General features: G+C 39.9%; 1 protein-coding gene across 1 annotated transcript in view; it reads right to left on the bottom strand.

Moving 5' to 3' along the window:
* ZRANB3 (zinc finger RANBP2-type containing 3) overlaps positions 1-12,066 on the bottom strand; it is a 257,774-nt gene that overhangs the window by 18,009 nt on the left and 227,699 nt on the right. Inside the window, exons 12-14 of the mRNA XM_077747849.1 lie at positions 7,949-8,336; positions 5,002-5,199; positions 1,288-1,379 (exon numbers count right to left, since the gene is read on the bottom strand). Of these exons, the coding sequence (XP_077603975.1) occupies positions 1,288-1,379; positions 5,002-5,199; positions 7,949-8,336 (678 nt within the window). The remainder of the gene's footprint in view (positions 1-1,287; positions 1,380-5,001; positions 5,200-7,948; positions 8,337-12,066) is intronic.

The following is a 12,066-nucleotide window of genomic DNA, read 5'->3' as shown; positions in this document are numbered from 1 at the left end:
GACAAGAATATCAATAATGGGCTTATTATTACGACCCTCAATAAATATTTTAAGTGTTTCCACCTAAATGAGGTAAATGTCAATGGCTATAACCCACATAAACAAAAGCCCTTTGGGGTTCCCGACAACTTTGAAAAGTACAAAGTGGTCCTGAGCCTGAAAAGCTTGAGGACCACCAACCTATGTCAGGGCACAAATCCAAGCAATCATGTTTTTAAAGCTTCCTAGAATCTACTCAACACAGATGGGCAGAGTTTGGCTTCTGCAAAGATGCTGCTGCTGGTACTAATGATCCGTGAAGGAGAGAACTTTGTCTTTTTTGAAGTACAGTTGACACACGACGTTACGTCCATTTTAGGTGTACACCATGGTGATTTGACAAGTCTGTACATCCTGCTGTGCTCACCAATCATTTCTTGCCCTTTTGGCCAAGATCAAGTGTAGTATGCTGTGCTCACCCCAAGTGCAGCTACCGTCTGTCACCACACAGCACTCTAACTACAGTGATATTGGCTACATTCCCCGTGCTGTACCTTTCATCCCTGTGACTTATTCATTCCATAGCTGGAAGCCTGTGCCTCCCCCTCCCCTTCACCCGTTTTTCGCACCCCCCATCCCTCTCCCCTCTGGCAACTACCAGTTTGTTTTCTGATTTATGGGTTTGTTTCTGCTTTGTTTGTTCATTTGTTTTGTTAAGAATCCACACATAAGTGAAATCATGCGGTATTTGTCTTTCTCTGACTTATTTCACTTAGCATTACATACTCTAGGTCCATCCATGGTGTTGCAAACGGCAAGAAATCATTCTTTTTTATGGCTGCATAGTGTAGCCATTGTGTAGATGCGGCACGCACGCATGTATGTTGTGTGTGTGGGTGTGTGTATGTACTAAATCTAGGAGCTAACTCTTACTGAGAGTTCCTTATGGCGAGGCACAGTGCTAAGTGATTTATAAGAGTTAGCTCATGTTACCCTTGTAACAACTCCTTTCCATGTTTTCAAGTTGAAGAAAGTGAGGCACAGAGTAGTTAAGTAATGTGTTTAAGATTCCACACTCAGTAACAGATGTGAATTGAGGCAGTCTGGCCCTGAAGTCTATGCTCTTAACTACTATGCTGTTTTGCCTCTCACTGTCTTTAGATTTAACAAAGAAATGTTAGAATTAGTAAGGAGAAAAAGAACTAGATGCCTATCTCATTGTTAATAAAAGTAACTATCACCACTGACACATGGAAAAAAAGGAAGGCTTCTGCACATTTTAAGCTGTAGAATCCGCATGATGCTTACCTTAGTATAGAGGTGAATCCGGTCAGTATTCTTACTTGCACAGAACATTAAGGTGTCGTACACTGGCAGATTGTCTGGAATCTTCAACTGTTCTAATAGAGAAGATAAAAAAGAACCTGAAGGCTTAACTCCTATCTATGCAAAATAGCTTATTTTAATCTTTTTTGTGGATTAGAAAGATGGAAGAGCTATATAAACTATATCATCATATTTCACAAAGGACATGTGTCTGGGCTTGAAATAAAACTACCATGGCAGGCCATCTAAGACCATAGTGTCCTATATGGGAACCAGTTGCTTTGCACTTTTGCTAATGATCCCACAAGAGAGAAACAAATTGAGAATTATCTGAGAAGATAGGAGTTAGGTATGAGGGAGAATTTCCTGCCACCAAGAGTTGTTATCAGTCTTGAGGGAGTCTAAAATGTAGACATTTAGTTAGAGTGGTTTTAGGAGACAGAAGGAGCACCATTTTGGTTTGGCAGCAATCAGCTTTGTGAGTGGCCCTTTGAATGCCGGGTTCCCTATGACCTGGTGCTTCACATTCACAAAAGGAGATAGATGTGCACGAGCTCTTTTTCTGATAATCTCCTTTTATTGATCACTTCTGGGTCTCACTGACCAATACAGTCTGTAGGGGAGACAGGGTTATCAAAGTGGATCTAAATAATAATTATAGTTAACACTTATCAAGTCCTTACAATGTGCCAGGCATTGTTCTAAGTATAAATATTAACGTCTCTCAGAAATAAGTACTGCATTTTACAGAGAAGAAAACTAAGGCACATTAGCATGCCCAAGGTCACACGACCAGTAAGAGGACTTAAGGCCAGTCATGTGGCTACGGAGCCTGTGCCCTTAACCTCTGCCACAGTTCCTAAATGACTTTATGATTATGATTATTTTATTTTTCCCTCAGTGACCTTCTAAAGTATTTCCCCAGATCTGGAAGTCTATGCTTTCTCATTCTACTTGGCAATGTCAACATATTTTAATTTTTCTACTCAAGGCACTGGTCACTTTACAAACTTGGGAGTATTCTGGTATTTCATGAATTCAAAAATGTCCATTTTCCCCACACGTTAACATCTCTGAAACTGGCAAGCTGACAGGTAGTAAGCGTGCCATTTTACAATCATTGCTGGCCAGGTGGCAGTTGTGAGGTAGCTGGCATGGCCCAAGCATGCAGAGGCTTAGTCGTGACTTACAGCGGTGTTGTTACTTTAACACCACGCTCGAGTCAAGTGCTTTGTTGTTACTACATGAGTTGAGTTTAATTACCTGTAAAGTGTCTTCAAAATGCTTCACTCTGATTTGGTATTGAAATGAGAAGCTATCATGTATACGAAAAATTTTGGATATAAAGCAGTGGAGCATAAATTTGATATTTAAAGGAGTAAATATGTATCACTGGAGGAACAGCCAATGTTTTTTATATTCTTGCAAAAGAATAAGCCAGTGCTTCATGGGACCTGAGCAAAGGAGATCCCTGCAGATAGCGGGCGCTCTCTCACATCTGGATACTGTGATGTGCAAACGGGCTGCCTAGCACATGCCAAGAAACTGCCACCTCCCTCAGGGCAAATGAAGGAAATGGCAAAGCAACAGAGGGTGCTCTGAGCTGGTCTGGGCTGTCATTAAGATATTAAGTCATAGTTTAACTTTTAGATTTTCTTTCTTAATGTACATAAATATAAATGCAATGTATAATCACTGTCTTCAGATTTTCTGAAGAGCCATGGTTAATGGATTCATGTTTAAAGATCAGAAGTCATTCTTTGATAAAAAGCATTATAGGATTGATTCCAAATCAGCTGATATTCTTGGTAGCTAGCGGCTACATGGGGGAATGTATTTCTCTTTTCATTGTTTTCCTGAAATGTAATTTAATGGTTTGAGATGACAGAGGACACATCTTGTGAAGACCCAACTATCCTTCTAGACCCCTGGAATTTCAGTTAGAACAAACCCACAGTCCCTGCAAAGCACATACCACTCCAGTCTAAGAGCTTATGTGGAATGAATAAACACTTCAACATAGTGTGCCTCCTGTCTTTCTTCTGTTTGTTTTTCATGGAAATCCATGTTAGTGGGGAGATGTGAAGCATATCGCTTATATCAAGTTCTCAACCCAGTGATCTGATAAGTCAAAAAAAAAAAAAAGGAAGGGAGGCAGGTGTGGGGAAAAAGCTGGCATTGTCTGGAGTGGATGAGGCCAGTAGAATTTTCACTGGCAGAATCGAATTTCAAAAGGTCTAGTGATTTCTGAAAAGTATGTATAAGTACAGCTAACATGCCTTCATCAAGGGACCAGTTTACAACAAACAAGCCAGAATTTCCCGGTCACAGATGAAGAGACTCATGGCCCGGGAGTTGATGACAATTGCCAGTTGTTTGTTCTGGGTCTGCTGTTTAGTTCAGTGAGCCCCATGCTGTCCTATAACAACATCTTCAGCACTTGAGGCATTGTCAGAGCAGGAAGAAGGAAATCAGAGTTATGAAAGAAATGCCCCACCTCAGACTACACCTAAAGACTGTTAAAATTAACATACCTAAACTGGGGGTCATTCCAAGATATTTTTTGAGAAGAACCTGAGGAATCAGAAGGAAGGAGGGCTGCGGGAAGGAGGAAGCCCTGAGCTCAGAAATTCTTAACTGAACATTTCATTTTAAAGCTATGAAGCTGACTTTAAATTAGCAACTGATTTAGAAGAAAAAGTTCAACTGTCCATTCACAACAGTTTTGGGGTTGTTATAGTGAGAACCTCAATCTGTGAGTTACTATGCTCACTAACTGATTAACAAAATAACCCAAGGGCCAACCTGGGTGTCTCAGTTGGTTACCCATCTGACTCTTGAATTTGTCTCAGGTCCTGATCTCATGTTTTGTGAGATTGAGCCCTGTGCTGGGCTTGCACTGGGCACAGGGCCTACTTGGGATTCTCTCTCTCCCTCTCTCTGCTCCTCCCCCATTCAGGCTTTCTCTGTCTTTGTCAAATAAACAACAAAAAACCCCAAAAATATTCTTACTAAAACAATTTTAAAAAAGAAAGAAAAGAAAGGAAAAGAAAACAAAAGAAAATAACTCCAAAGTACTCACAAACTCTGGCCAGCCAACCCATAAAGATAGTAATATCTGACATATGGGCTGGTAGGTGCCACCCATCACAGCTCTACATAATGAATGGAATCAACCAAAAAGTAAATAAATCCAAACACTACATGGCTGGCTCCAAGTGTGGTCATGATTCATACCATCTTGACATTGTTTCCTTAAGAAAAAACCTAAAACACTCCATTTAAAATATACCAATTAACTGTAGCCATTTAAAAGAAATTCACGTGCAAATGATTAATATCTGTCAAGTGGCTGTTAATAATCTGTTGATCTTTACTGTTTTGTCCCAAAGAGCCTCCTAAATATCAGAAACACTGCCTCCTGCATGGAGGACCTGGGTCAAATGAGGCTGGGGCACGGGCCGAGGGCAGCATGGGAAGCAATAGGTCGGCTCTGCTCTCTGTGTCATATCTGAGTGTCCACAGCTTTGTTCCTCCAGCCATCTGGTGTTTTAGGGTGTGGTTCCAAATGGTTGTATTTTTAATATAAATAGGAATACAAGGACCCTAAAACATGGTAGTAGTAGCAAATCTACTAACAGTATTCTCTAAGTGCATGGTTCTCATCTGGACACCGGAAATGTAAATAAGACTTACCATCACCTGGCTGGGGTGTGAGTCCATCCTCTCTCTCAATTTTTGCTATTTCTTCCTTGCTCTCAGCCAATGGTTTAGGTTCTGAGGGGGCAAGGCCTTGTTTTTCACAGTCAGAACTAGTCTCAGCTTTGCTGGCGGTGTCTTTTGGAGGATCACCTTTCCCGTTTTCATTTGTATCCTGAGTACTGCTGAGGCTATCTATTTGTAGAATTATGAAAATCAAACAATTTACACATAAATTTAGATAAAATCATTACTTACTCTAAGACCAGCTTTTAAAAAGTTACAACTAGGTCTTATAAAAAGAAAGAAAGTGAACAATGTTTGCTCATTCTCTGGAGACATTTATTGGGAGTCACTAAATGCCAAGTACGTACTGTATAGGCAGTGAAGAATGAGATAGGTCCTTGTTTCCTAGAGATTCCATTCCACGTGTCAGAAATAGAAACGGAAGCCAGTAAGGGTTCTAGGCAAAGGAATATAATCATCTAGGTTTTTAAAGAATCACTCTGGCTGCTGTGTACTGAAGGGCCACGGAGAGCCTAGCAGAGATGCCACTGAGGTCTGGGAGAGAAAATGGTGGCTTCTAGAAGGATGGAAGCAATAAAGAAAAAGTGGCCAGAATCAAGATACACTTTAGAAGTTATGCCAGCAAAACTTGACAAATCAAGTGTGGGAGGAGAGAGAGGAGTTAAGGATGCTGCATCACTGTAAGGATGATGAGGTAAGAGAAGATTTAGGTGTTAGGTGTGGTGGTGGTAAATCAAGAATTCCATCTTGGACATATTAACCTTGACAAACCTATTAGACACCCAGGTAGAGATACTGCATAGGCATGTGACAAACTGCAGTTCAAGTGAGAGACAGAAGTATGGGCCTATGAGCTGTAAGATGCCAAATTAAAACTATGGAGGTTAAGAACAAAGCACAAGGGGGCAACCTGGCTGGTCAGTAGAGTATGCGACTCTAGATCTCAGGGTTGTGAGTTCAAGCCCCACATTGGGCATAGGGATTACTTAAGAAAAAAAAAAAGAAGCACAAAAGAAGTGTTACCTATTGACAAATATTAGTGTTCAATATATACTATTACAAAAATTTACCGAATGTAAAGGTTATATTAGCAATCTTTATAGGACTGTAATTTCCTAATATTGCTCCTTTAGTTTTTTGGATTCCACCATTTCCTCAAAGCGTTGTATGGCAAACCCTGATTAAAAAATGTAGATGAATTTGGGGCACCTGAGTGGTGCAGTTGGTTGAGTATCCAACTTAGCTCAGGTCATAATCTCACAGTTCATGAGCTCGAGCCCCATGTCAGACCCCACACTCTCTTTCCCCTTCTCTCTCTCCCTCTCTCTTTGCCCCTTGGGGGATTCTCTCTCTCTCCCCTTTCTCTCTGCCCCTCACTCATTCACACTCATTCTGTCTCTCAAAAAAAGTTCATGTGAATTAGAATTCTGCCCTTCAGTACTTTTGGGGGGTACTTCCAAATCAAGATTAGAAATCATTATGCCAAGTACAGTAATACTAATCTAATAATTATAAGTTTTATATACAGTATTATCATTATTACTTAGAATTTGTACTTCTGTTTAATCAGACTTTAACAGTCACAGAAGGAGTTTTATTTTTCTTTAGGTTGTTTGAGAGTTATCTTATTAAATCATGGGTCTTGAAACTTTCATTGTTGCTCTTGGTATCACCAAGGAAAATCAGAATATAAAACCCTATTAAACTATGACTTTCATTGTTAAATCATTCAACTTATACTTAATGTGAACTGACACTATTCTGTAGTCGTGAGATACTTTATTTTTATGGCCTAGAGTAGTTGGAAATTGAATGAGATAATGCAAATTATGATATTATATGGAATAAGCTTGTAGTTCCTATTTAGTTCACAGACAACAGGTGTTGATGTTACAAATATAACCACCCAGATGGCAGACTTGTCATTTTTGCAGGAACACCAAGAATTGAAAGAGGAAAGACTCAGCTACTGATTACATTTTCTTTCAGATGAAAACTAAGACACAGAAAAGCAAGAAAGGCAGTACTGCTCATGTCTCATCTGACTCTTGGTTAATGTCACTTCTCTAAAGAATTCACCTATGATGGGAAAGGAGATGTGTACAATGATCACAGCTGATAAAATGACTCCTTGCAGTTTCCAAAACTGTCAACGTGGCGTTTTGAGTTACCATGAACTCAAACTCAGTTTTGAGTTACCATGGGCTCTAACACTGGAAACATAAGAAATACTAATGATCTTTTTTCTTAAGACAGACTCAGTATTAACAATCGTTTCAAACACAAAACATCAGAAAAAGGCCTTTCATGCTATAAAAACATATTCTGAGGTATATTTATAGTTTCTACTTTTAAAATAGCAAGCTTTGGAAAAGAATAAACTCATAAAACCTACAACATTGGTTCTTAAAAGAAGATCTATAGAGGAATTTTTAAGATTTGCCATGCAAGAAACAGGACACCATGTATATCGTACTAGGCAAAGGAGCTACACTGGATTATTTTGCTATTTAAACAAAAACAATCTATAATTTCTTTTAAAACAAGTATTATCTACAGGAGAAAGAAAACAGCAGGTCTATGACTATAAGGCATATTTGCTACCATAGCAACCGAGCTTCTATTCCTGCCCACTGAATTCACATCCTGCTGGCATTAATGAGAAATGTCCATTTGTGCCAAACTAATGCCATGTCACAGACGTTCTGGATATACATTCTTGACAGAACTGGGAGTTTTGCACATTCCACAAGGGGATCAATTCAGTTTTCACTGTATAAAGTTCTTATTCCAGCTTAAAAGCTGAAGTCGGTGCCAAGTCACACAAACCTTCGACAACAGCAGTTGCCTCTAAAAACACCGATTACGTGAAGACAACACCACCAGCCCCCTCCAGGGCCACACTCCATCTACTCACCAGCACCGCCTCGAGGATTCTCACACATTTCACAATATGGTAACACGGAGTTATTGATATAGGTGCAGAGGCCACACTGCCAGCCTTTTCCAGGAAGGGGTCGGGTGGCTGCCTGGGCGTGAGCCGTGGTTCGCCTGGGCCAGGATGGCTTCTCCTCTGGGACACTGCGGTAGTCATTGTCGGTAACCGACTTTAATCTTTTAGCTTCAGGTTCAAAATTGCTTTCATAATCAATGCTATGTCTTGTGGCTATCTTTCCAGGGTTTGCTGGCACAACAGTATTTTTCTCCTGGAATATCCCTGGTTCATCGCAGGAGGCCACCAACTGCCTTTTCTTAGGTTTTGGTGAAAAGAATGATCGAATATCATGCTGTTTTTCTTTTTCAAACTGGGAAAAACAAACAGCAAATTAAGAAGCAATCTAATATGTTCTTCCTAATTGAAACAGCTTAACCACTATTTTCAGTAACCATACTCCTTTATCTTTTGAATACCTTGTTGGAAATGAATTCAATTATGCTCTGACTCTTCATATATACATATATGCAGAATATCATTAACACATCTATATACTTCCTGTGTCTAGCTTTTTTTTTTTTTAGCACTTACAAGGTGCCAAGCACTTAACATATATTAACTCATTTAATCCTCAGGCCAGCTCTGTGAGACAGGTGCCAATATTCTCCCTACATTTTAGATGAGGACACTAAAGCTTCAGAGATGTTAGGTAACGTAGCTATGGAATTTATGTAATAAAATTATACTGCAATAAACTGTGCTCTAGAGGTATGTCAGGGAATGGAGGACTGTATAAATATCTCAAGTCAATCAAGAACCTACAAAAATGTTTTCATAACCAAGCTACAAATACAGTGTTCATAAACAATGTTTTTCATATTAAAGTATTTTCTTGACTGGGGAGCATTTTTTTCAAATAGAATTAAAGCTATTAATTAGAATTGCATACAGACACATCTTAATAATTATCTTGTTTTCAAAAAATATATTTCTCTAAGAAAAGATCCATCATTGTCTTCTGTTTTTCATCTTCTTTTCCATGTGTAAATCTCAACCTCCGCATTACAGAAAGTAGGATGCGTATCACCACAACTGATTTAGCTAGCAGGAAAGGAACATTAAAGGAGTCTGTTTTAGAGAATTCCAGCTGGAGGTACCATAGTGGACACACACTGAATTTCCAGAGATGGCCTCATCAATTCTTCTATTTGACATGCTCTTCTCACAATGTGACAATGACATACCAAATGTAGAGGTGGGGTCTGTGTTCCTCTCCCTTGAACCTGGGTGGGCCTTTGTAACTATCTTGATCAACACAATACGGTGAAAGTGACAGTGTGTGTGACTTCTATGGTTCCCACTTGGTTGCTGAATCCCTTTCTCTTTATGTCTTGGGTTGCCTGTGTTTGGAGTGTAGCCACCATGTTGTGGGGAAGCCTGGGCCACATGGAGAAACCATGTGTGGATGTTCAAGATGACAACTCCAGGCAGGCCCCTAGGTTACAGACATCATCAATTGCCAGACATGTGCGTAAACAAACCTCAAGATGTTTCCAGATCTCAGACTTGGGGTCCTCCATTAAAGGCCCCAGTTATCGTGGAGCAGAGGCACATCATCTTCATAAGCTTAGGGCTGAATTCCTTACCCACACAAACCATAATTAATATGACTATCTGGAGAATAGTTTAAAGACAAACTGTTGTTTGAAGACGCAAAGTTTTGAGGTAATACGTTATGCAGCAATAGATTAACACTGACAGACACTAGATAACGGCAGCAAAATACCATATATTGTAAAGATATTTTACAGAATAAATCTTACCTGCACTTCTCAGCTGTGCTGAATAAAAGAGCAAGATATAGAAAATCCATAGAAAGAAGGATTAGTGGTTAAGGGGTAAAGGAGATGGGGAGTTATGGTAAATGGGTAGAGTCTCTGAGGTGATGAAAACTTTTGAAAACAGTGATGACGATTGCACAACATTGCCAATGTAATATTAAGTAGCACTGCCACTCAACTGTACACTTAAAAGTGGTCAAAATGCCAAGATTCAGGATTATAAATTTACAAATATAATCACACACTTTTGTCATTTTCCTGGTTCTCCAGAAGGGAGTCCTCCAATCTCCTGCCTGAAGGATACAAGCTGGCTACCAGGAATCTGGGGGCGGATTAGGAGAAGGCTGCTAAGGATTCTATCATTACTTAAGGAGTCATTCACTTCCTATGCTTGTTTTCAATTTACTCTCTTACCCCTCGCCCCTCTCAACTGGCTGTCTTCCTAGATACATTTGGAGATACCTCTTTCTTAAGATTTTATTTTTAAGTAATCTCTATACCCAATGTGGGCTCGAACTCACAACCCCAAGACCAAGAGTTGCACTGTTGATCTTTCACTTGATCTTGATCTTGATCTTGCACTGACTGAGCCAGCTAGGCATCCTTGAGATATATTTGTTAATAGGAGCAAATAAAACAGTTAAATGAATAAAATATGCAGTAACAGATCGCTGCCACTTACATGGAATAATGTTTAGATAATATTAGAATCTTTTGTCCTATTCTACCTTGTAAGCAATTTGTTTCTTTAAAAACATTTTAATGTCTCCATCTTCCCATAAAGAACCAAACCAAAAGTGTTTTAGATTTGCTGATAAAAAAATCAACGCTCCCAACAATACAAAACAAAACCTAAGAAATCTTTCAAAAAAATAATTCTCAGGGCCTTAAAATATCAGCTTTCATAGTTGATCTCTTTAATTAAGACAGTTAATTAAGCTTTTTTTTAAAAGAACCTCTTTTACTATTTAAGTAATGCTTAATTTTAGAATTAACATTTGAGAAATTCTCATTATGTGCCAGAGGCAAGTCACAGTAAAGGTTAGTGGTGAATGACAGTAATCACAAATTGACGGCTGCCTCTGCTGCTACAAGGGCCGGTACGCAGGAGTAATCGGTGTAGGTGTTATTTGGAAAGCTCAGGTGCTTGGGCAATAACAAATTGAGACTTGAGCACATAAAACCCAGAAAAGGTCTAAAGGAAATCATTTTCCACAGTTTTGGGAACTGAAGGATCACGAAGAGCCTAAATTTAGAGAAAGGAGAGGGCAAGATTAATCAGTGGCAATGACTTTAGTTAATGTTATGATGGCTACACTGGACAATGGTGAACATGGGTATAGGTAGTGAACTTGCAAATTGGTGCCATGGCCATGGGCTGCCAGAAGCTGTAAGGCCTAACAGAAACAAAGGCTTCCTCCGAGATAATCAATTACAAGACCGATCTATGTTATATCTATAGTTATGTTTTCTGAAGGCCTCTGAGCAAGCTGGCAGAAGGGTGGTTGATGAGGTTTCTCTGAGACTTAGCAGCTGGGAGTGAAAGAAAACACAGGTGGGAAGATCTCTCTGACACATCCTAATGATAATCACACATGTTGGACAGAAACAGAGAAGGGCTGCAGGTTTACCTGAACAAGAGTTCTTCGGACCCAGGGGCCTTTCACAAGACCGTGGATGGCCTCCTGTGAGGCTGAGAAACCCCTGAAATTATCTATAAATGTTGTCTGTATTGTGTGTACGTTTTTGGAGAGCACTTGTTTACTTTCTCCACGGTTTCAGAGGGATGGATTCAGGACCCAACAAAGATTAAGAGCCACTGGACTAGAATAAAATATCTGAACATGCACCTGTGGTTTGAGCAGCTCCATTTCTCCCTTAACTGTCCAGAAGTAAAGACAGATCAAAAGTTCATATGTGAGTGAACAAAGGGGTGGTGTGTTAACTGTTTTTAAGGAGAAACAAAGAAGTACATTCTCCTAAAGACTGAGAATCCCTCTAGCTTCTTTCAATCATTTGCACCTAGTGAGTATTGTACCAAAACAGGGGAACTTCAGCGCAGGCATAAAGCATGCTCCTTTGGTTTATCCATCATGGGAACTAGACTCTGAGCACCTTCCTACAGGACAGCAAATGACACGGGGGCGCCCACACGGCCAGAGAGACGGAAACAACAGAAGAGGCGAGGAAAAGACAGGGCAGGGACCGTGACACTGGGACATCTAGGAGACGCTGCTGCACGGGCAGGATGCACAGGTC

Source organism: Crocuta crocuta, unplaced genomic scaffold (assembly GCF_008692635.1).
Source record: "Crocuta crocuta isolate KB4526 unplaced genomic scaffold, BGI_CrCroc_1.0 scaffold427, whole genome shotgun sequence".
Lineage (NCBI taxonomy): Eukaryota > Metazoa > Chordata > Mammalia > Carnivora > Hyaenidae > Crocuta > Crocuta crocuta.
The sequence above is the reverse complement of the archived record's forward strand: the minus strand, read 5'-3'. Positions and strand labels throughout refer to the sequence as shown.